Source organism: Megascapheus bottae, chromosome X (genome assembly GCF_031878675.1).
Source record: "Megascapheus bottae isolate mThoBot1 chromosome X, mThoBot2.hap1, whole genome shotgun sequence".
NCBI lineage: Eukaryota > Metazoa > Chordata > Mammalia > Rodentia > Geomyidae > Megascapheus > Megascapheus bottae.
The window spans coordinates 48,805,507-48,830,992 of record NC_143547.1 but is presented as its reverse complement, the minus strand read 5'-3'; the positions used below and the strand labels follow the sequence as shown (position 1 = coordinate 48,830,992).

Genomic DNA, 25,486 nt, shown 5'->3' with positions numbered 1-25,486 from the left:
AAATCAGAAATCAAGTGTGATTTGTTAGTATAACAGTGAATTCCCACAGCAAAGAATAAAGTCCATTTACCTTGTGAGGACTAGAGACAGAAAGGTAAGCATTTAGTTTGTTTGCTTTTCAAGAAAAAAATCCCAAACATACAGATGTCAATTACAAATTCTCACGATTTTCTATAGTTGGAGATGAGTAGCAACTATACAAAAGCTATGTGTTTATCATAATTAGGTACATGCTTAGAGAATACTATATTTTACGTTTCTTGAAAAAATCTACCCCATTGGATTACTAGGTGAAATGCACTGTTACATATATTTGGACATTTATATTGAGACTACCAAGAAGAAGCCCATATTTTTTTAAAGTTTGCAAGTAAGCTATGGTTAAAGTTTGATGATTGAAAAATGACAATTTTAAAGCACAGCGCAGCCATACAACTATTTAGCGATCGATGTCTTCTGCCTGAAAACTGCAGTCTCGAACTTTAGCACCATTGACAGCTGCCACCCAGGTCTCTGGAGTGTTTCTGGAAGAAGCTGGATTATTAGTTTCCCTGACCATCCTCTCTTGGTCAGCTTCAAGGGCTTCTCTTATGAAATATAACACAGCTCTTGGGATGACAAAGGTACGTAAAGTGTGAGCAGTGAAAACATCTTCCTCATCTTCCTCAGCATCCAGGCCCCACCTGAGAGCATTGAAGAAGTTGAAGAAGGACTCTCGAGGAAATTCCTGAGTGGTGGGAGGCATCAGTCCCCAAAACTTGTGCCTCTGCTTTTTCAGGGCCATTTGCACAGTGATATTTTTGCCCTCCTTCCAGTCTATCTTGCAACCAACGCAATGCTCCACAGCCGAGCCCCTGAACGGGTGGGGATCTGAGTAATCAAGCTTCGACTTGAGTATGTATGTTTTGGTCAGCACTTCATTTGTGAAGTAGTCATTAGGTTCGAAGTGAAATTCCAGCGTGAAGGCGAGCGGCTCATTGGATTTGGAAAACTTGACTTTCACATCTCGCAAGAGCTTCAGAATGGGCTCATCGTATTTCTTAATTAGAGGAGTGATCTCTTAAACATTTTTTTAAAACCGTGAGCCAAAAATCGGGGATCCCTTTAGGACCATCTTTCTGCCCATCTGTATCATGTACCTCCACTTTGTCATATTCTCCAAACACGTCCTGGGCATCCACATGGTCCTCCTGATAACACCGTAACACCTCTAGCACCACCCACTTTCCACAGTGGCTGTAGCACTCAGAATTTCTAGTTAGCCCAGAGGGATTTGCAGAGTAAACCCTTGTGCAAAAGGAACAGGTTGTAACTGCCCTAACATAGATGTTAAATAAACCAGAAAAAAAAACACCTTTTAACTTAGAAAAGCAAAGAAAAGGCGAAAGGAGTTTTTAGACGTTAAAAAGGTGGATGGAAAACATTATTCATGTACATGAGCGAAAAAGGAGGAGAAAAACTCTAAAATATCAAACATCTTTGCGTGATGACACTCCCCCAGGGATCTATTTTTTCTAATATTGGCTTTTCAAAATTTCTACATAGGGTATGCACTTTTCCGAAATCCAATCAACCCCAGGAATATTTCCTGGAGAGAACAGGGATGAGATGTAATGGGGTGATGTGAATGAATGCTTATGATGACTATGTATGATTCGCTGGGGGCACTACTACAAAACTGCCAATTAACCTCTGTCTATTGCCTTGGTGAGGGACTGATATTGGATCCTGAACTCAGGACCTTCTATGTACTCAGCTCACTTGCCAACACCTAAGGCTAGACCACTTAAACCATGCCTCTGGCTCTGCTTTTTGCCCAAATATAATTTAATGAGAGAGCCAGAGAAAAGGTTAAAGATACAGTATTATGTTCAGTAGATGGCATAATATGTGACATTACAAATTCCTTAAGGTATGGAAAGCACAACAGGTTTTATTAGTGATATTCCAATAAGAGGATTGTTCTATTCCAGATTAAGCAGTTATTCAGTGTTATGATCACAGAACTATTCACAGACTGTCGTATATTTCTTTCCAGTTATTTAGATTTGTGAGTGTGTTTTAGGGTTTTTTTTTGCCAGTCCTGGATTTGGGCTTACGGTCTGAGCCCTGTCCTTAGACTTTCCCAAGGCTACAGATCTACCACTTGAGCCTCAGCACCACTTCCGGCTTTTTTCTCTGTATGTGATACCGAGAAATCGAACCCGGGTCTTCATGCATACTAGGCAAAGTCTCTACCACTAGGCCAAACTCCTGGCCCCGAGTGTGTTTTAATTTTAAAAAATTATAAATACAATATTGATTTAATGCTTCTCTTCATTTAACCTTACAGAATCCTCCTTTAGATGATGAAATGCTAAGGGACTGATGAAAGGTAATTTTATATTTGATGTGCTGCCTTTGCATATTCAGAATTCCACTAAGTGGTCTTGAAGAGGAGGTGGAATGAATTTAGAAGAAAGAAAGCAGACCAAGAACATTGGTCTAATGGGCTCATATTAGCTAGAGATCTCAAAATTAGTAGATCCCTAAGGCTGTTCTATGTGGAGAGCAAAGAGCTTCAATACAACATAACAAAATGTGTCATTGACTGAAATGTGCTGGATTGAAGGGAAAACTCAAGTAGTGCAATTCTTTAGAAAGGCAAACTTAAGCCGGGCAAGGTGACTCACACCTGTAGTCCTAGCTACTCAGGAGGCTGAGATCTGAGGATCAAGGTTCAAAGCCAGCCCGGGCACAAAAAAACCTGAGACTTTGATCTCCAATTAACCTCTAGAAAATGGGAAGTGGGGCTTGGCTCAAGGCTAGAGTGGTAGCCTGGAGCTGAAGAGCTTAGGGACAATGCCCAGGCCCAGGGTATGGCAGTAGCCTTGAGCTGAAGAGCTCAGGTACAGTGCCCAGGCCGAGTTCAAGCCCCATGACACTCCCACACACATAAAAGAATACCCTCCCTGTCCCCAAGTGTGGCTAAGTGGTGGAGTGCTTGCTTAGCCTAGCATGCAAAAAGCATTGGGTTCAATTCCTCAGTACCACATACACAGAAAAATCCAGAAGTTGTGCTGTGGCTCAAGTGGTAGAGTGCTAGCCTTAAGAAAGCTCAAGGACAGTGCCCAGGCCTCAAGTTCAAGCCACAGGACTTGCAAAAATATAGAGTACTCTCCTTTAGTCAATTTGTTTGTATGTAAATGCAAAGAGCTCTGTATAAATTACCATGTTCAGGGGCTGGGAGTTTGGCCTAGTGGTTGAGTGCTTGCCTAGCATGCATGAAGACCCGGGTTCGATTCCTCGATACCACATACATAGAAAAAAGCCGGAAGTGGTAGAGGCTCAAGTGGTAGAGCTCTAGCCTTGAGAAAATCCAAGGACAGTGGTCAGGCCCTGAGCTCAAGCCCAGGACTGGCAAAAAAGAAAAAATAAATAAATAAATTACCATGTTCAGTTATATGTTAGATCTAGATTCCACATATGACATGATTTGTTCTAGATCCATCCATTTCCCTGCAAATGACATAATATTATTCTTTCTAAAGGATAAGTAAAAGTCTATTGTGTATGTTTGCCACATTTTTTTGGATCTTCTCATCAGTTGTAGGTTATCAAGGCTGTTTCCATAAACTTGGTTATTGTGAATAGTACAGCAATGAACATGGATGTGCAAGTGTCATTTTTTGGCAGTCCTGGGCTTGGGCTCAGGGCTGAGCACTGTCCTTGGGTTTTCTCAAGGCTAGAGCTCTACCACGGGAGCCACAGCACCGTTTCTGGCTTTTTTCTATGTATGTGGTACTGAGGAATCAAACCCAGGTATTCATGCATGTTAGGCAAGCACTCTACCACTAGGCCAAACTCCCAGCCTGCAAGTGTCTTTATGATATCCTGACTTGTAATATTCTGGATAGATTCTGAAGAGTAGTATGGCTGGACATGGGGTAGTTCTATATTTCAGTTTTTGAAGAACCCACAAACTGTCTTCCAGAGTGGTTGCGCTAGTTTATATTTCCAACACTGCCATGGGGTTCCTTTCTCTTCAGATTACCACCGGCATTTGATGTTTGAATTCTTTTGTATATGTAGTTGTTGTTGGGTTTGGGACTTGAACTCTGGGCCTGGGCGTTGTCCCTAAGCTCTTCAGCTCAAGGCTACCACCCTACCTCTTGAGTCACAGCACCACTTGTTGTTTGAATTCTTTGATGTTGGCTAATCTAAGGTGAGATGGAATCTCAAAATTATTTTGATTTGCATTTCCTTTATAGCCAGGGATGTTGAACATTTCTTCATGTGTTTCTTTTCCATTCTTACTTCTTCTGAGAATCTCTCTTTAGCTCCTTTGCCCATCTATTGATTTGTTTATTAGTTTGGGGGGATTAATTTTTTGAGCTCCTGTGCATTTTGGAAATTCAACCTTTGTCAAATGTATTGCTGGTAAAGATCTCCCAGTCTGTTGGCTGTTGTTCTTGTTTAATAACTATGTCCTTTGCTGTTAAGAAACTTTTTATTTTGATATAATCCCATTTGTCAAGCCTCTTGCTTATTTGCTAAGCCCCTGAAATTCTTTTCAAAAAAAATTCTGCCAATGCCTATAAGTTCAGTGTTTCTTCTACTCCTGACAGTAACTTCAGAGTTTCAGGTCTGATGTTGAGGTTTTTGATCCACCTTGAATTGATAATGGTGCGTGGTGACAAACAAATCTAATTTTAGTTTTCTACATATGGATGTCCAGTTTTCCTAACAACAGTTATCGAAAGGGCACTTTTTTTTTTCATTCCTGTGGCTCGAAAGCAGAGCCTGGGCACTATCTCTGAGCTTCTTTTGCTGAATATCAGCACTCTACCACTTGAGCCATAGCTGCTTTTTCTGTTTATGTGGTACTGTTGAAACAAACCCAGGATATCATGCATGCTAGGCAAGCACTCTACCACTAAGCTACATTCCCAGCTATCAAAGAGGCTTTCACCAAAACAATTTTTTTTTGTTTTGAACGCGGGCCTTGGTGGTGTTCTTGAGCTCTTTAACTCAAGACTAGGGCTCTACCACTTGAGCCACACCACTACTGGCTTTTTCTGGGTATGTAGTATCAAGGAATGAATCCAGGGCTTTGTGCATGCTAAGCAAGCACTCTATACTAGGCAAAACTCCGGCCTAAGTCAACACATTTTTTAGCTCCCATACCATATAGCAAATGACTGTATGTATATGGCTTTATTTCTGGGCCTTTTAGTCTGTTCCATTGATCTTTGGGACTGTTTTTATGCCAGAACCAAGCTAGTTTTTATTAAGATTCTGTCTCGACTTGTGATAGCACCAGCATATTTTTTTGTCGTGTGGGACTTGAACTCTGGAACTGGTTGTTGTCCCTGAGCTCTTCAGCTCAAGGTTACCACCCTATCCCTTGAGCCACAGTGCCACTTCCAGTTTTCTGGTGGTTAACTGTAGGTAAGAGTTCCATGGACTTTTTAGTGCCTGGGCTGGCTTTGAACCAGCATCCTCAGATCTCAGCCTCCTGAGTAACTAGGATTACAGGCGTGAGCCATGGCAACCAGCTGCTTTTTTTTTTGTCTAAAATTGCTTTGGCTATTGAGGTCTTTTGTTGTTCCATTTGAATTTTTGGATTGTTTTCCCTATCTCAGTGAAGAATGTCATGGGGATTTTCATGGGGATTGCACTGAGCTTGTGGAACACTTTTGGCAGTATAGCCGTTTTCAAGCCATTCTACTTATCCATGAACATGGAAGATCTTTCCATTTCCTGATGTCATCTTTGATTTGTTTCTTCAGATTGTTATAGTTCCCATTATAGAGGTCTTTTGTCTCTTTGGTTAGGTTTATTCCTAAAGATTTTATTTTATTATGAGGATGTTCCAAATGCAATCGTTTTCCTGATTTACCTCTATGATTATATGCTTTTGGTATACCAAGAAGCTACTGATTTTTGAGAGTTGATTTTGTATCCTGCCACTTTGCCAAAATTACTGATCAGCTATAGAAGCTTGGGAATGTACTCTCCTGGGTCCTTTAGATACAATATCATGTTGTTTGCACATAGGGATAGTTTGTCTTCTTTCCCTATGTGAATCCCTATGTCTTTCTTTTGTCTTATTGCTCTGACTAGGAATTTCAGTATTATATTGAAAAGGAGTGGAGAGAATTTCCTTGTTTGTGATTTCAGAGAAAATGGTTTTAATTTTCCACCATTTAGTATGATGTTGGTCATTGGTCTGTCATTTGTAGCCTTTATTATGTTGAGGTATGTTCCTTCTTTATATGTCTAGCTGCAATCAAGTCCCCGGTTCAAGTGTTAGTTCTGTATTTCCATACTGGAATCTATAATTCCTTTCTAGCTTTTTTTAAATCTATAATTCAGCCAGTGCCAGTGGCTCATGCCTATAATCCTACCTATTCTAAGGATTGGGGTTTGAAGCCAGCCCAGGCAGGAAAGTTTGTGAGACTTATCTCCAATTAATCATCAAAAAACTGGAAGTGGAGCTGTGGCTCAAGTGGTAGCTTTTGTGCTTAAGGATAGTGCTCTGGCTCTGTAGGACTGGCACAAAAAAAATCCCTATAATTGTAACATCTCCTTTCCAGATATAATTTGTACTCATTTTAGAAAATGTATTTGTAGTAAGTAATGAAACCAGGAACAATTTATCCACTCTGAGGTAATTGATATGGATATATCAATGTATTCCTTTCTTTACTTCTTGTACATGTACAACAGATATACATTATAAACATTAAAAAGGAATCTGAGATCATATATTGACTCTTCCATCCTAGCCCATTTCCTCTTTTAGAATGTTTTTTTTTTGTTGGTCATGGGATCTGAACTCTAGTCTTGGGCACTGTCCCTGTGGCTCTTCAGCTCAAGGCTACTGCTCTACCACTTGAGCCAGCGTGCCACTTCCAGTTTTCTGTCAGTTGATCGGAGATTAGAGTCTCAAGGACTTTCCTCCCTGGACTGGCTTTGAACCAAGATCCTCAGATCTCAGCCTCCTGAGTAGCTTGGATTACAGGCCTGAGCCACAGGCACCCAGCAGAGTTTTTTTTGCCAGTTCTGTGGACTAAACTCAGGGCCTGAGCTCTGTCCGTGGGCTTTCTCAAGGCCAGTGCTCTACCTACTTGAGCCATAGCACCACTTCCGGCTTTTCTATGTATGTTGTACCCAGGAATCGAACCCAGATCTTTGTGCATGCTAGGCAAAACTCCCAACCCGTCCTTTAGCTTTTTTGTTCAAGGCTTGCAGAGTACCTCTTTGAGCCACAGAGTTCTACTTCTAGTTTTCTGGTAGTTAATTGGAGATAAGAGTCCCACAGATTTTTCTGCCATGGCTGGCTAGAAACTCTGATCCTCTTATTGTAACCTCTTGAGTAGTTAAGATTATAATCAGGAACCACTGGAGCCCAGTGCATCATCTAATTTCTAAAGAACAAGTAAGCTAACATTTTTGAATATTAGCTGACAAATATATTACTGCATTAGTAGAGTTTTCCCACAGAACTAAAACCAATAGTGTCTATAAATACATAGATAAATATGTAGATCTAGACAGATATATGAAAGATGCATTACTCATCACTAGGAAAAAGGAAAATATATGCATTTCCATTGTCTTTTATAATTGTATGATTCTTTACTAGTATTCTTTCTGTATTCTTATGCTTTGAGAAACAAAAGTAGTTTTCAGAGGATTAAGAAGGTTAGGGCTCACTAGGCACTAGTGACTCATGCCTGTAATCCAAGCTATTCAAGAGGCTGAAATTTGAGGATTGCACTTTAAAGCTAGCCCAGACAGTAAAGTCTATGAGACAATTCTCTAGCAAAAATCTGGAAGTGAAGCTGTGGTTCAAGTGGTAGAGCAATAGCCTTGAGGGGAAAAGGTTAAAGACAACACCAACACTAAGGCCCAGAGTTCGAGTCCCAGGACTGGCAGAAGAAAAAGAGTGGGGGTGGGGGGTGGGGAGAGGATGAGAGAGACAGACAGACAAGGAGACAGAGACAGACAGAGAAAGAAAACAAGCAAGAAAGGAAGGAAGAAAAAGAGAAGAAAGTTAAGGCTCATACAACTCTCCATGAGATCCAAGCACAAGAGGAAAATTTAAGTAACACTATTGAAGTGCTTCTGTTTAAACTTAAGGTTTCTGATGCAATTCAGATATTGTCTTTAAATGAAATGTGATTGATGCAATTCTACAAAATTGTCAGAAAAGTTTTATCTGGCATAAACTAATAATTCAGTCACTACTGCTAACTTCTTTGTAAAAGGTTTTATGTATATGTAAATTTTCATACTTATAAAGTAGCTAAAATATTACTCTTCAGAGAGTGATATTTTTATGGCTTTTATTTAACTGTAAACATTCTTTACCTTTGCTATATTTGTAATGAAGTTTAATGAAAAAAAGTCCCGTGTAACACTATAATAATTTGAATTTCAGAATGATGAATTGAACCAGAAAACTGAATTATCCTTTTATTCCTCAAGGCTAATGTTCTACCACTTGAACCACAGCTCCACTGGAGATAGGAGTCTCATGGACTTCCCTACCCAGGCTGACTTTGAACTGAGATCCTCAGCTCTCAGCTTCCTGAGTACCTAGTATTACAGGTGCAAGCCACCGATGCTGTCTAGATTGATCAAAATTACATCAAGTAAGAACAAGAACAGTACTATCACACATACACTTTCCAGTAAGCAGTCTTCCTTCCTTCCCTTCCCTCTTTTTCTTCCTTCCTTCCTTCTTTCCTTCCTTCCTTCTTTCCTTCCTTCCTCCCTCCTTTCCTTCCTTCTTGCTTTCTTTCCTTTTCTTTCTTCATACCTTTCCACCATGTGGTACAGGGAAATAGACCTTCACAATAAAGAGCAATTTAACTCAAAAGAGGCTACTTCATTATATTAAGTTCATAAAATAATCCATGGGTTTCATTAAAAATAACCCAGAATCTCCAGAAAATTGATTAGATTGTCTTGTGATTTCAATATGACTGCTATGAAAATGTTCTACCTGTAATCTCCATAATAAAATGAAGAAAATGTCAAGCCAATGCAGTTCTGGATTTGACTCCTATGTGCATAGAAGTCAGAATGTTTCACTTGGCTTTTAAATCCCCAATATATCCTACCACTTCACCACAAGCCCTCATTAACAACCTCTAAAATAAGCATATAGCACTTATTTTCATAAGCCCAACTCACACTATTCCTATTTCTTATACAGATTATGTTTAATTATGTCATTTTTATTATCTGTTATAGAACTCAATAATGAAAATAAATTCTATATAAAAGATCTGTTAGTTTTTTTCCATGTTGTAACTTTTCTGTACTTTATGGTGTTACTGTATTTAAATTCTAGATAAATATTTGGGAAATAAAAGACTGCATGATGAATTTACAGGTAGAAATTATTTATTTCCAGATTTCTTTCAGACTTTAAATGTTCTTATCACAAAAAAGGATAAGTATGTGAAGTGCTATAGGTTTATTAGTTCTATATAAGCCATTCTAAATGTGTTCACATTTCAAAGTAACAAATTACTGATAAATGTACATAATCTTAATACACGAATTTAAGTAAAATTTTAAATTGCATGTAAATAAAACTTTATTTTTCTTTTTTAATTGTAATTAATAGAAGGGTTACATTATATTCACCAGATAGAAGGTGCATTACTTCACATACATTGATACCCTTTCTCATGACATGGTCCTCATTTCCCTCCCCCCACCCCCCACTCATCTTGAAAACCTTTATTTTTCTATTTTCCTACTTATTTCATGCCCCTCAGTAGATGAATGGATCAAGAAAAAATTTGGTATATATATAAAATAGAATTCTATGCTGTCATCAGAAAGAATGGCATTGCCACATTCCTAAGGAAATGGAAAGACTTGGAAAAAATCATTAAGTGAAGTAAGCCAGACCCAAAGAAACAGAGACTCCAGGTTTCCCTCATTTGTAACAATTTGTATATGTCTAGGATTTTCCTAGCGGTGGATCACAATAGCTCAATAGCTGTGTATATATGATCATATAAGATGATGCTAAGAGGTTTTTCATTGTGGTTGTTGTTATTAATGTACTATGTGAAGTTATTTCTTTTTTCTTTCATTTTTCCCCCTATGGTTTATCCCCTATTATCACTGTAATTGATTTTGGTACCTGGTATATTGTATATACATTTATTTGAATTAGGGAAGGGAAACAACAAAATGGTGAGACAAAGACAAAGGGTGAAGCAATGCAACAGCGATCCTCATAAGACAGTATGTTAGAAATGAACTTTAGAAAGTTGGGGGGGATTAGAGGGAGAGAAAATTGGAGAAAAAGTGGGAGGGGCTAAAAATGTTCAACAAAAAGGTACTCACACTGGGAGTGTAGCCAAGTGGTAGAGTGCTTGCCTAGCATGCATTAAGCCCTGGGTCGATTCCTTGGTACTACATACATAGAAAAAGCTGGAAGTGGGGCTGTGGCTCTAGTGGTAGAGCACTAGACTTGAGAAAGCCCAAGGACAGTGCCCAGGCCCTGAATTCAAGCCCTTGGACTGGTAAAAAGAAACAGAAATGTACTACCTTACATATGTGACTGTAACCCCCCTATACATCACTCTGACAATAAACTTAAAATTTTTTTCTGAATACAATAGAAATTTATTGGTTCATTTATGTGATAAATGTTTATGCAAAAAAAGGAAAAAGGAAAGCTCTACCTTACAAGAATGCAAAACAATGATTCTCTAGGAAATTAAAAATTACCATTTGACAATTATCATAGTAATAATAATTTAGTCATAAATCATGTTAATAGATGCTAAAACAGGTAAACATTTGATTAGAAGCACAATTTTTACCCAATCTCAAAGCATCTCTCTCCAAAATATATAGTGGCTTTTGAGGTCAGCCTAGATGACTTAGTGAGATTCTTATCTCTAATTAAGCACCAGGAAACTGGAAGTGGTGCTGTGGCTCAAAGTGGTAGAGCTCTAATCTTGAGCTGAAGAGCTAAGGGACAGTACCCAGGCCAAGTTCAAGCCCCACAATTAACCAAAAAAAAGAGAAAATGTTGGAAATACAAAATAAAGGACATGTTAAGAAGTTCTTTGTGTCTTTTAATGCTTTGCAAAATTTTCATAAAATCAAAATTTCTTCAAAATGAAAAGTTTTTGACGCATATATTCAATCATAAATTGGAAAATTATTTTTTTAGGTCTTACAAGTTGATTTTGGTTTTTTTTTCTTTTTTTTTATTGTAATTAGTAAAAGGGTTACATGATATTTGCCAGATAGAAGGTGCATTAATTCACATACATTGATACCCTTTCACATGAATAAACTTAAATTTAAAAATACTTTTTACTCAAAAACTCAATGTTTTGAAGCATATTTTATAAATGCCTTTTTGTTTGGAGCTTGAGGGTCATATGATGATGAGCCCACAATTCATTATAAAAATCCTCACAATACACCCTCCCCAACAGCTTCTTCATCTGGGAAATTGTAGCCTGAGTCATATGATGAGTCAGGAATAATATTAGGAATGAATCACAGGTTCCCTCAAGCCCTGTTCACGCTCTATCCAGGCTAATTACATTTATTAAATATCATCTAGGAAGATGATGAATGACTAACACATTGTGAGTGTGTGTAAGAGCAGCACAAAGAAAAAAGGTGATGATTGATGGTGGGGAAGGATAGAAGGAAGAGAAATTGACTCTGTAGGCGGTGGGAGCAAGGAGGGGGAGCTGGATAAAGAAGATTGAATACTGTCAAAATAGACTTGGAAACTATGGAAACGGAACAAGGAAACCTGATGGATGCTAAGGTGCGGGGAGTAGGATGGAGGAGTGAAATTGATTGGAATACAGCATCAACATGTATGGAGATGTAACAGTGAAATCTCTCCCCTGCATAACTAATATAAACCAATACAATTTTTAAATCCATCTAGAAAAGTAATTCTCAAAATTCTTCCCACAGGAAAACCTCCTATAGATAATAGTCTTGAGAAAAGCAGCCACCTACATAGAGAGCTCACTAGCACTTGCAAGTGCTTTCCTGCTTCACATGGGTAATCTCACAGCACCCACATGACAGAAGACCACTGTGACAGTGTGACAGTGATGGTTCGGGACCAAAAAAAGACACCTTTTTTTTGCCAGTCCTGGGCTTGAGCTCAGGGCCTGAGCACTGTCCTTTCCTCAAGGCTAGAGCTCTACCACTTGAGCCACAGCACCACTTCCAGCTTTTTCTATGTATGTGGTACCAAGGAATTGAAGCTGGGTCTTTGTGCATGCTAGGCAAGCACTTTAACCACTAGGCCAAACTCCCAGCCCCAAGGATACTTTTCTTTAATGGTGTCTGAATACAAAGAAACACATGAGTATTGTTCAAAGCAATAACCAATATTAGCCTATCCTGGCCAGCAGTAATATCTGCTGCAGCTCCATCAGCTATAGTCTTAGCCTCACTTTGGTCTTCCCTCTCTCTAGAAAACGCATTGAAAAAGATATGCAGTCAGACATCATCTAACCCATTGTAATGCCTTAGCTTGCTTCAATCCTTATCCTAATTGTATAATACAATACAAATCCCATACTAATACCCTTTGAACCTCCTATATATGGGATTGCCCATGATCAATCACAGCACTCAGCATATAGGGTACTGGTGGCTAGAATTTCTTTTACTGAAAAGATAAAAATGAACAGAGAGCCAGGAATGTGGCCTAGTGGTCAAGAGCTTGCCTAGCATGTATGAAGACCTGGATTCAATTCCTTCAGTACCACATACACAGAAAAACCTCGAAGTAAAGGTTCATGGTATCCTTAATATGTGGCTATTAGATCCAAACAGTACAAGAGCGATGACTCAATAACTGCGTACCCAATGCTATGGACATGGTATTGGAAATATAAACACAACTACATAAACATAAAAATTTATGACTCTATGACCGGAAGTTTGGCCTAGTGGTTAAAGTGCTTGCCTAGCATGCATGAAGACCCGGGTTCGATTCCTTGGTACCACATACATAGAAAAAAGCCAGAAGTGGTGCTGAGGCTCAAGTGGTAGAGCTCTAGCCTTGAGAAAGTCCAAGGACAGGTAAAGCCCAGGACTGGCAAAAAAAAATTATGACTTTATAGACATAATGTTTTATTACATAGATTAATATGTATCTATGACATACAAACTCTCAGCCTAATTTTAATTATGTTCTAAAATCTAAGTGCCAGTGATTGTATATAGAGATTCCCTTCTTGAATACTTGTTTGTTAAACACGTTATTTTAAATATGATGTAAAAAATCATTTAATAAATTCTTTAAAAAAAAACTTAACAGAGATATACCACTGGGCAAAGGCCAGAGGAAACCAGGTGCATGTGCAAGGTCTGAAGAGGGCTTCCTGAGAGGTGTCACACTATATACTTACTATCCAGTAGTAAGTTATCACAACACTCATGGAGGTCTTGTTTAGTAGACTGAATTTAATCAATGTTTTTACTGGGAGACAATCATGTGGCCCTCTGCCTAGCATGAAGAACTCATGTATTCTCAGTGCTAGTGAGACAAACCTGTAATCCTATCTATTCAAGAGTCTGAGATTTGAGGATCATGGTTTGAAGCCAGCCCAGACAGAAAAGACCATGAGATTCTTTATTTAAAAATTAAGCCAGAAGACTATACTTTTAGGGATCATTTCTATAGTATGTGACTAGAGAAACTCCACTGAGTGTGTAGAGTACCTGAAACCACGAGGAGGATGTACAGTGTTCTTTCCTGAGTGTGAAGCTGGCATTTGGTGTTGCTTTGAGGCATCTGCCACTTGCCTTTGATGATCGTTCTTCTTCTCTTTGATGGGAAGAAAGAGGGAGAGGACACAGTCTAAAAAAAAAAAAATTAAGCCAGGTGTGGTGGCTCACGCCTGTAATCCTAGCTACTCAGCAGGTTGAGATTGCAGTTCAAAGCCAGGCTGGGCAGTAAGAAGTCTGTGAGACACTTATCTCCAATTAACCACCAGAAAACTGGAAGTGGCGCTGTGACTCAAGGGATGAGGTGGTAGTCTTGAGCTGAAGAGCTCAGGGACAAAGCCCAGACCCAGAATTCAAGTCCCACGACAACCAAAAAATTTATTTTCAAGATGTGCAGTGGATTTACAGTTATATATGTAAGGTACTGAGTACAATTCTTGTCAAATATTATTACCCCCTACCTCGTCTTTCTCCCACTTCCCCCTGCCCCACTCCCTACACATTGTAAAGTTCATTTCCAACATATTGTCTTGTGAGTATCGCTGTTGGTTTGCTTTGCCCTTTGTTCTTTGTCTCACCATTTTATTTCCCTTCACTTCCCTAATTCAAATAAATGTATATATAATATACCAGGTTCCAAAATCAAATACAGTGATAATAGGGGATAAACCAAAGGGAAATTTGAAAGAAAAAAGAAATCATTTCATATAGTACATTAAGAACAACACCACAAAGGAAAACATCTGTTTCTATATTCCAGAGTTTATTTCGCTTAGTATCATCTTATATGATGATATGTACATAGCTATTGATCTATTGTGATTCTCTGCTAGAAGAATCCTAGACATTTACTAATTATTAAAAATGAGGGAAATCATAGAGTCTATGTTCCTTTGGGTCTGGCGTACTTCGCTTAATATGATTTTTTCCAAGTCTTGCCATTTCCTCCCGAATAGGGCAGTGTCATTCTTTCTGATGGTAGCATAGAATTCCATTTTGTATATATGCCACATTTCCCTGATTGAGGGGCATCTGGATTGGTTCCATATCTTAGGTATGGTACATAATGCTGCATGAACATGATCATACTAGTAGGTTTAAACATATGTCCTTGTTTGTGGACATTTGGGTAAATGCCCAGGAGTAGGATTGCTGGGTCATAGGGGAGCTCTATGTTTAGTCTTTTGAGGAACCTCCATACTTCTTTTTAGAGTTGCTGAACAAGTTTACACTACCATCAGTAGTGCAGTAGTGTTCCATTCTGGCTACATCCCATCAGTATCTGCTGTTATTAGATTTCTTGACAATGGGCATTCTAACTGGGGTGAGGTGGAATCTCAATGCTAGCAAGATAAATAGAAAGCCCACAGATAGGAAGAAGATCTTCACTAGCCATACAACAGACAAGGGTCTCATATCTAAAATATACTTAGAACTCAAAAACTTAAATCTCCCCAAAACAAATCATCAAAGAAACAACCACCCATTAAATAGGCTAAAGACTTAGCGATTTTTCTGAATAGGAAATAAGAATGGCCAATAAACACATGAAGAAATGCTCGACATCTCTGGCCATAAAAGAAATACAAAACAGGGCTGGGAACATGGCCTAGTGGTAGAGTGTTTGCCTAACATGCACAAAGCCCTGGATGAAATTCCTTGGTACCACATACACAGAAAAAGCCAGAATTGGTACCGTGGTTCAAGTGGTAGAGTGCTAACCTTGAGAAAGCCCGAGGACAGTGCCAGGCCCTGAGTTCAAGCCCCAGTACTGGCAAAAAAAAAAAAGCAAAACAAAAAAAATCAAAGCAAAACAACTGTACAAAAAACTGAAAGTGATAAAGCACAGGGTTTGAGCAAAAAAAGCTAAGGGAGAATACTTAGGTCCTGAGCTCAATCCCTAATACCAGCACTAAATAAATAAATCAATCCCATAGTTCTTCAGGCAAAGCAGGTGTTCACCATAAACCACATTGTTTTCACAAACAACTCATATGTGTCAAATACCAACTCAAATGTGTCTCTTAGGGAAATTTATTATTTTATTTGGATGGGGAAATGGTTCCCAGACAAAATCTCAGACTTCAAGGCACAAATTGAAAGTAAGCTTTTCTGTATATAGCCATTACTATCTGTTATTTTAACTCCCTCCTGCACATCCACTCACTCCCTTGTCTCCTGAACAATGCTTTCATCGAACAATAGGATCCCATTCAGTAGGATGAGGCAGTACAGATTTTTGTTTACGCCCTTTAAGAATCCCAGATTTAATCAGTGCATTAAAAAACTCCATTAATCATCTTTAAAGTTAAAAAATATAGTTGAGCTTCAACTTTGGGATCCACACTTTGAAGACTTTTATTTTTTTTTATTTTTTTTTTTTGCCCCCTTCTCTCTCTCTTTCTGGCCCCGCTCGCTCCGGCCCCGCTCGCTCCGGTCAGGCTCGCTCCCTCACGCTCCTGGCCCCGCTCGCTCCGGCCCCTTCTCGCTCTTGAAGACTTTTATTTTTAAGGGAAAATGTTTTTGCTATTTTTCATACTTTTATGACAAAATTTTGATTATTTTATGTTTCAAAAGTTCATGGAATTGATTCATATATTTTATGTCATTTTTGTTGATCAAAGGTATTCTTAATATTTATGTCATCCCCAAATTGGATAATTATTAATTTCTACCATTCAGAATTGTAAAATGTTAAATCCATTGTAAAATAAGTGACAATTATGGAAATAGTAAGGGAGTAAATTGTAATTTTCTACAGTCTATAATCCATTTTCTTTGTTCTTTGTTATCTTAATTTTAATATATGTATATATAAGTATAAAAAAAAACTCCATTAACCAAAATTGTTTAGGCAGTCAAGTGACTTCCCACCAAAGGTAGGTATGTAGCTGTGTGTGAGAAAGTAAGATTTAAAGATGTGTGTGTGTAGGGGGAGGGGAGGAGAGAGAAGATGACAGAGAGAGTGCTATTACTGGGGCTTGAACTCGGGGGCTTGAACTCTTGCTTGGCTTATTTGCTCAAGGCTTGCCATCTATCATGTTTGCGACAGTTGCACTTCTGGCTTTTTTTTTTGCTAGTTAATTGGAGATGAAAATCTCATGGGTTTATCTACCCAGGCTGGCATCAATCTGTGACCTTCAGATCTCAGCTTCCTGACTAGCTACTACCTAAGTCTTTAACACTTTAGAACATGAGACATTTGACTACAAAGTCAAAGGTGACTTGAATTTTTCTGCTGCTAAGGTAATATAGGCATAAAAAGCACAAACAAGAATACCAATGCCAGAGGGCATAAATGGCACCCCTGAGGGAGAAAAATGTAAATTAAGACATCCCAAGGAAAAAAAACACAGAATTTGTAGGTTAACAGAGCCTCAAAAATGGCCCATAGAGGGACCTCCTGCCCCAGGGTTCCCAGTCTAGTCCGATTAATTGATTTTGGTCCCTGTCAATCAATTTTGCTCATCTATGACAGCAGTGCATCTACCTCATGTGGAGGTGGTCTGCATAGAAAGTGCAGGGGCGAGGGCCACCCCCTGCTATCCCATAATCAGCACTGGTAGGTGTTATATTAGATTCAGCAGGCGCTTTCCATTTAAAGCACTCTCAGCATCTCTCACTCAAGCTTTCTTTAGTGAGGTAAGAAAAGGCTTCCAGGAAGCTGGTCTGACAAATCAAGGTGTCTAATGCCTTAGGTGTTCTCCTGTTTCCTTCCTCCCTAGGGTTCTACTTCTGTTTTGTTGTTGCTTGTTTCAGTTGTTACAAAAGTAATGTGTTTCATTCAGTATTTATATTTGCATTTTCCCAACTGTCTCATCCAGACCATTCATCTTGAATGTGTTTTATTCATTTCATAGAAAAACAATTTGATCTAATTTGGTCCTGCCCAAATCCTAGATTTTCTTTTTTTTTATTGTAATTAGTAAAAGGGTTACATGATATTTGCCAGATAGAAGGTGCATTAATTCACATACATTGATACCCTTTCACATGTCTTGGTACCCGTTTCCAGATTTTCTTTTCTTTTTCTTTTGTCCGTCATGGGGCTTTGACTCTGTGCCTGGGCGCAGTCTGTGAGCTCTTCACCTCAAGGCTACCGCCATACCCCTTGAGCCACAATGCCACTTGTGGTTTTCTAGTGGTTAATTGGAGCTAAGAGTCTCATGGTATTTAGTGCCCAGGCTGGTTTTGAACCTCTATCCTCATATCTCAGCCACCTGAGTAGCTAGGATTACAGGCATGAGCCAAATCCGAGATTTTCAATGATTTATATAATCCACAATTGTTTTTGTCACACTCATCTATCCAATGAGTAGGCACAAAAAGAACAATGCATTTTGGGAGATATTTGTGTTGGATAAATGTAATGCCCAGAAACTTGAAGCCCCCCGGAAGGATCACCAGAGACCGAAGATCAATGCAAATTGCAATGAGTCGTTTATTGAGGAGCTCGAGCACGGGTCTCTGCGCACTGATAGTCGAGTGCAGACCAGAGGCCACGAGCACAAAATTACAGCACCTTTAATACATTCCTTGGTAGGGGGAAGGTCCCAGCAATTAATAGCAACAAATAATACGCCACACGGGAAATTCATACCACAATTCCATTAAATGATTGGCGCAATACAAAGCGGGAGGAGGGTCGTGACTAATCATTGGTGGGTTTAGTGAGCTGTCGGGCTTTGAACTGATTGGCTAATGGGTGAAGGGAAAGACCCAATATGGGGTCAGTGGAGAAAGCCGACAAGGGGCCAGACTAACAGGCAAAGAGAAAGACCCAATACGGGGTCAGTGGAGAAAGACCCGACAAGGGGCCAGACGGACAGGCTAACAGGCTTGTGCCTAGTTCGCTGGCCCTCGCAAGTCCGACCTTGTAACTCATGCTCCAGATCCGGGAGTGTCTGGGTCCCCGGGGTTGTAGATTAGCCACGAGAACAGCAGTTACATTCCTCAGGGTTTTAGCAAGCAGGATACATAAGCAGAAAGGCAAGTTAAGAAAATACAAGTATACCTTTTATTAATTACAATAAAAAATATATATTTTAAAAAATACAAGTATAAAAATACAAATGAATACAAGTATAAAAATACAAATGGCTAGCATAGGTTTATAGAAAATATATAGATATTTTCTACGCTCCTCATAAACTAACTTATTAAGGTGTAGATACTAACAGAAAACATTTATTGCAGCTAATATAGAGAGTCAAACACAGCAAGTCAGCGACATATTTTAACATGTAGCTTTCAAATGTAATTTACAAGAGAGCAGTTAATAGAGAGTGAATTTGTTTGGGGTTACATTAACTATATGCATGTAGGGGAATACAACTAAAATATGCTAATAAAAATGTTAAAGAGGGCAGGGAGTGTGGCCTAGTGGCACAGTGCTCGCCTAGCCTGCTCCAAGTCCTGGGTTTGATTCCTTGGTACCACATATACAGAAAAGGCTGGAAATGGCACTTTGGCTTCAAGTGGCAGAGCACTGGCTTTGAACAAAAGTGTCCAAGGATAGTGCCCAGGCCCTGACTTCAAGCCCCAGGACTGGCAAAAAAAATGTAAAAGAAAGAAGTAGCTCCATGGCTCAAGTGGCAGAGCACTAGTCTTGAGGCTGAAGACCTCAAGGATAGCACCTAGGCCCAAAGTTCAAGCCCTGTGATGGACCAAAAAAGAAAAAAAGCATAAAAAAATCATCAACCTGGGTTAGTAATGAGCCAATCCCCCCTCCCTCTCTCTCTCTCTCTCTAAACATATATTGGCCAGTTCTGGGACTTGAACTCAGGGCCTGGGTACTGTCTTTAGGCTTTCTCAAGGCTAGTGCTCTGTCACTTGAGCCACAGCATCACTTTTGGCATTTTCTGTCTATGTGGTACTGAGAAATTAAACCCAGGTCTTCGTGCATGGCTAGGCAAGCCACATTCCCAGCCCCTCCCTCATTACATTTGAAAAGATCTCATAAGATCTCCCTGAGCCAGTTATATGGTCCAGAAGGTTTAGCCAGCATCCAGAATGTTTTCAGTTACACACAGTGATTTTCTTCCTTCCTTCCTTCCTTCCTTCCTTCCTTCCTTCCTTCCTTCCTTCCGTCCTTCCTTCCTTCCACAGTGATTTTCTTCCTTCCTTCCTTTCTTCCTTCCTTCCTTCCTTCCTTCTTGCTAGCACTGAAGCTTGAACTCAGGACCACATGCCTTCATTTAACTTTTTCTCTCAAGTCTGATGCTCTACCAGTTGAGCCACAACACCACTTCCATCTTATTTCTGTTTAATTGAACACGAGTCTCACAGACTTTCTGCCTGAGATAGTTTCAAACCATTGATCCTCAGATCTCAGCCTACAAAGTAGCTAGGATTTCAGGTATGACCAACCAACACCAGACTGGTTTCTGTAGGAATCTCTTGGTGGACATTCTGCTTATCAATTACACAGGCCATTTTATCACATTTCAGTTCAGAGCTGTTAGTGCTAAGGCTGAACCAGCTCACATAAATAGGTTTCAGATTAGTCAGGTACAACAATCAATTGGTATCTGCAAAATCAGTATTTCAAGGAAGAAAGAAGCTCTTCTTAGTCACCAGCAAGGGGTATACATTGCAGAAATATTCAGCTGTGTTCCATATTCAAGTGACAAGCTAGACTTTTTTTTGCCAGTCTTGGGGCTTGAGCTCAGGGCCTGAGCACTGTCCTTGAGCTTTCTGAAGGCTAGAGCTCTTCCACTTGAGCTTTCATAGTACCACTTCTGGCTTTTTCTGTGTATGTGTTACTGAGGAATCGAAACAGGGTCTTCGTGCATACTAGGCAATACTCTACCACTAGGCTAAGTTCCTGCCCTGACAAGTAAGACTTTTTTTTGCCAGTCCTGGGCTTGAGCTCAGGGCCTGAGCACTGTCCTTGGACTTTCTCAAGGCTAGAATCGAATCCAGGTGTTTGTGCATGCTAGGCAAGCACTCTACCACTAGGTCAAACTCCCAGTCCCAAGCAAGACTTTTGTAAAACATTTTTGATCTTGTCAGTCTGAGTCCAAAATTTGACTTCCTCAAAGCTATGCACATAGAAAACAAATCAACAGCCTCCGATGGTCAGACATTTTGATTTTGAGAACGATTCATCAGGAAAGTAAAAGCTAAAACTATATTTTAGGGGCTGGGAGTGGGGCCTACTGGTAGAGTGCTTGCACAAAGCCCTGGGTTCTATTCCTTGGTACCACATACACAGAAAAAGCTGAAAGTGGTGCTATGGCCTATGTGGTAGAGAGCTAGCCTGGAGAAAATCAAGGACAGTGCCCAGGTCCTGAGTTCAAGCCCCAGAACTGGGGAAAAAATAAAATAAAATAATACTACATTTGATAATCCAAAGGCATATCTCCATGTGAATTTGCTACTCTTTTCATGATATCTGTCTTTTTCTACAGGCTCTAGAAACTAATAATCATATCAAAATAATAAGTTATATGGACTTACTCTCTTCTTGATGCCCAAAGAGTTTAAATTCCAATCTCCTCATGAGCTGGGTCGTGTTCCCTTTTTGCGTTTGCTGAGTTCCCGAACCATGATGATCTCACTATCATTTATGAAATTTCAAGCATATACATTCTGCATATATTTTATTGGCCATGTGCATACAATAGCTACACAATAGAAAGTTGATTTTCTTCCAGTAATACTTTAATTTTTTTTCAGTAATATAAGCTTATAGTCAACTATCTTGGCAAAAAACACTGAGAAACTTACAATCCAGAAGTCACCCAGAGTAGGCTAGTTGAACTAAAACTACAAAACAAAATATCAGCAGTATATTCCCTCCATATTAATAACTTTGCTGAGCTCCTCTATTCTAATTGTTTATTAATGGAATTTTGAACTCAAGCCTCATCCCTGTTAGGCAAGAGCTCTACCAGTACTTTTCTGCTTTAGTTATATTTTATACATCATACACCCTTTTTGCCTGAGGCCTGCCTCAGATTACAGTTCTACTTATGCCACTCATGTAACTGTAATTAAAAGTTTGAATCACATGCCCAGCTTGCTTCTTAAAAGAAAGTCTCTTTTGGGGGCCAGGAGTTTGGCCTAGTGGTATAGTGCTTACCTAGCATGCACAAAGACCCAGGTTCAATTCCTTTGTACCACATACATAGAAAAAGGCCAGAAGTGGTGCTGTGACTCAAGTGGTATAGCCCTAGCCTTGAGAAAACCCAAGGACAGTGCTCAGGACCTGAGGCCAAGCCCAGGACTGGCCAAAAAAAAACCAGTCTCACAAACTTTAGCACCAGACTGGCTTTAACCTGCTATCCTCTGCATCTGTCTCCTAAATATTTATGATTATAGGCATGTGCAATCACGGTCACCTGGGTCTTTCTTTATAAAAGATCATATCAACTACAGTGATAATTTGACTTCTCCTTTTCCAGTTCTGATGTTCTGTATTTCTTTCTCTTGTTAATTGTTTTAGCAAGAACATCCAGCACCACGCTGAATAAGTGTTGAAAATATGAATCCTTGTCTTGTTTCAGACCTTAAAGGCATTCAGAATTTCCCTCATATGGTATGTTGTTAGCTATTAGATTATTATATATTGTCTTTATTGTGTTGAAACCAACTTCTGTGTGCCCAGTTTCAGAATTTTTACCATGAAGAGGTAGTTAATTTGACCAAGTTCTTTTTTTTCTGTGTGAAGTGTGATGACTGTATGGCTTTGTACTCCAGTCTGTTAATGTAGTGTACACTTTTATTTATTTGTATATATTAAACATATACTTGTGACAACATTCTCCACTTGCATCACTGGGATAACCCCTATGTGATAATGGTGAATAATATTTGTTATTTGCTAAGCTTAGCTTAGTAATATTTTGTTGAGTCTCTTTGTATGTATGTTTTTCAAGGATATTGGCCTATAATTTCTTTGTTGCGTCCTTACCTGGTTTTCGTGTCAGAGTAATCTGGTCTCAGAGAATATGTTTGGATGACTTCATTCTTCAATTTCTGGAATAAAATAAGGAAAATCACAGAATGAAGCCATGTGGTTCTGTGGGGTTTTTTTGAATGGCAAGGCTGTGTTTGTGGCGGGACCAGTTATTCGGGGGAACCGAGGGGGACACAGCCTGAAAATAAGAAGGGTGAGAAAGAAGAGCGAGACCAAGCAATATGTTGTCAAGGTCTGTTTATTAAAAATTTTTAGCAGGCTTTTAAGAAGTAGCTAAGAGGAAATAGGGAGGGGGAAGCAGGGCGGTGGCATTCCGCTTGCTGACGTTTACGGTGAGTCTCTACCTATGTAAAATATCTGGTGATCAGGTCATTGTGACAATTCTCAGAATAATATGACTCATGAATGTTGCCAGGTGAATGGCCGCCAGTCTTTAAGGTTAAGCAAGGACTTGAGGGAAATGGCTTCCTACCCAGGCTAGGGTCTCCAACACTCAGGACCTGAGTTCAAGCCCTAAGGCTGTCAAAAAAAGAGCCAGCGCAGTGGCTCACACCTGTAATCCTAGCTACTCAGGAGGCTGAGATCTGAGGATCAAAGTTCAAAGCCAGCCCAGGCACAACTTCTAGAAAATGGGAAGTGGGGCTTGGCTCAAGGGTAGGGTAGTAGCCTTGAGCTGAAGAGCTCAGGGACAGCACCTAGGCTGAGTTCAAGCCACATGACCCCCCCCACACACACACACAAAAAGATGATCAGTCTTAATAGCATATAATAATTAATAATAATCTCTTATTTTGTACTTCTGTGTATCACTTACATTTCCCTTCTCATCACTCATCTTATTTATTTGAGTCTTCTCCCTTCTTTTTTTTAAATATTTTTAAAAATTTTATTGTCCGGATAATGTGTAGAGGGGTTACAGTTACATTCGTCAGGTAGTAGGTGCATTATTTCTCGCACATTGATACCCCTTCTCATGTTTTTTTCCATTTCCCTCCCCCACCCTCTCCCTATTTTAAATAAACAACTAAACGTATATACAATATACCAGATATCAAAGTCAGATACAGTAACAACATATGATTAACCATAAGGGCAAAAAAGAGAAGAGAAATGACATAGTACATTAAGAACAGCAATCACACAAGATAAAGCTCCTGTTTCCATATCCTAGAGTTCCTTTCTTTTAGTCTCATTCTATATGTCCTTATATACATAGATTTGGGGCTATTGTAATCCTCTGCTAGGAGAGTCCTAGATGTGTACTAATTATTATCTCCTTTTTTGTAGTTAATCTAGCTGCAAGTTTGTAAATTTTGCCAGGTACCGAATGGCTCACATCTGTAATCCTAGCTATTCAAGAGGCTGAGATCTGAGGATCATAGTTGGAAGCCAGCCTGGGCAGGGGAGTCCATGACACTCTTCTCTCCAATAAACTACTCCAAAAAAGACTGAAGTATCCCTGTGGCTCAAGTGGTGGAGCACTAGTCTTGAGCAGAAGAAGCTCAAAGACAGCACCCAGGCTGAGTACAAGCCCCAGGATAAGCAAAATATTTTTGTATATTTTTTTATTTATTTTTTTTTGCCAGTCCTAGGCTTGAGCTCAGGGCCTGAGCACTGTCCTCAGACTTTCTCGAGGCTAGAACTCTACGACTTGAGCCTCAGCACCACTTCCGGCTTTTCCTATATATGTGGTACCAAGGAATCGAACCCGGGTCTTTGTGCATGCTAGGCAAGCACTTTAACCACTAGGCCAAATTCCCGGCCCTATATTTTTGTATATTTTATTTCTTCAAAGGAACTGCACTTACCAAGTGCCAGTGACTCATGCCTGTATACTAGATAGGAGGCTGAGATCTGAGGAGTGTGGGTTCGGATCCAGCCTAAGCAGAAAACTCCATGAGACTCTTATCTCCAGTAAGCCAGAAGAGGATTTTTGGGCTCAAGTGGTATAGCACAACATTGGGCACAAAAGTTCAGGACAGTTCCCAGGCTCTGAGTTTAAGCTTCAGTACTACCAAAAAGAACCTGCTCTTGGTTTCATTGATTGCTTTATTATTTGAAATCTTCATTTATTTCTGGTCTGATTTTATTTTACTTTTTGTGCTGGTACTGAGACTTGAACTTCCACCTGCTGAGTTTGCTTGCCAGGGTGGCACTTGAGCCACGCCTCCAATCTAGCAATTTGCTGGTTAATTGGAGAGAGTCTTGCCAGCTTTTCTGCCTGAGCTAGCTTTGAATCATAATTTTCCAGACCCCAGCCTCCTGAATAGTTAGGTTTACATGACTGGTACTACTCTGGCCTTTGTTATATTTTCTTTATACTAATTAGGGGTTTGGTTTGTACTTATTTCAATAGTTCCTTGTAATGCAGTGACAGGTTGTTTATCTGATATCATTTTATTTTTGTTCAAAAAAGGTTTAGAGCAGTACCCACAGTTGATAGCCTGTCCCCACAAGCTTCTCTGTGGGGCCGGGATGGGCACAGATTCCTCATCCAGGTCTGTAGTCAGATGCTACAGGAATTTTCTAGACTCTGATCAGTCACTATAGATAGGCCAACCCCAGGCTGCTCAGCAACACCTCTTGTCACCAAAGCTTCTGAGCGGTGTCAGATCCGGAACCTACACCCCACGGAGAATAACATCACCTATTGAATTCATGGTAACAAGCCCCAGGCCATGCTAGCTGGAATAGAAATCTAATCTTCTGAGACAGTGTGTTTTCCTAGGACACTGGAGATGTTCTAGAAGTTGTCCACAGGCAGATCTGAAGATGGAGAGCTTTTAGTATCTGACAGTGTGTCACCAGTTACAGCACAAGGTT

The 25,486-nt window shown here is 39.6% G+C and overlaps 1 protein-coding gene and 1 non-coding gene across 2 annotated transcripts; one reads left to right on the top strand and one right to left on the bottom strand.

Moving 5' to 3' along the window:
- Window positions 1–439: 439 nt before the first annotated feature.
- LOC150041039 (nucleosome assembly protein 1-like 2) lies at window positions 440–24,489 on the bottom strand. The gene is given in 4 exon segments (XM_090327115.1): window positions 440–1,072; window positions 1,074–1,254; window positions 22,658–22,722; window positions 24,472–24,489. Coding segments are annotated over 4 exon segments (897 nt in total).
- Window positions 13,666–13,877, top strand: LOC150041040 (small nucleolar RNA U3). Its single transcript, XR_016533926.1, has one exon. It is a non-coding gene; the product is annotated as a small nucleolar RNA U3 (small nucleolar RNA).
- Window positions 24,490–25,486: the final 997 nt, after the last annotated feature.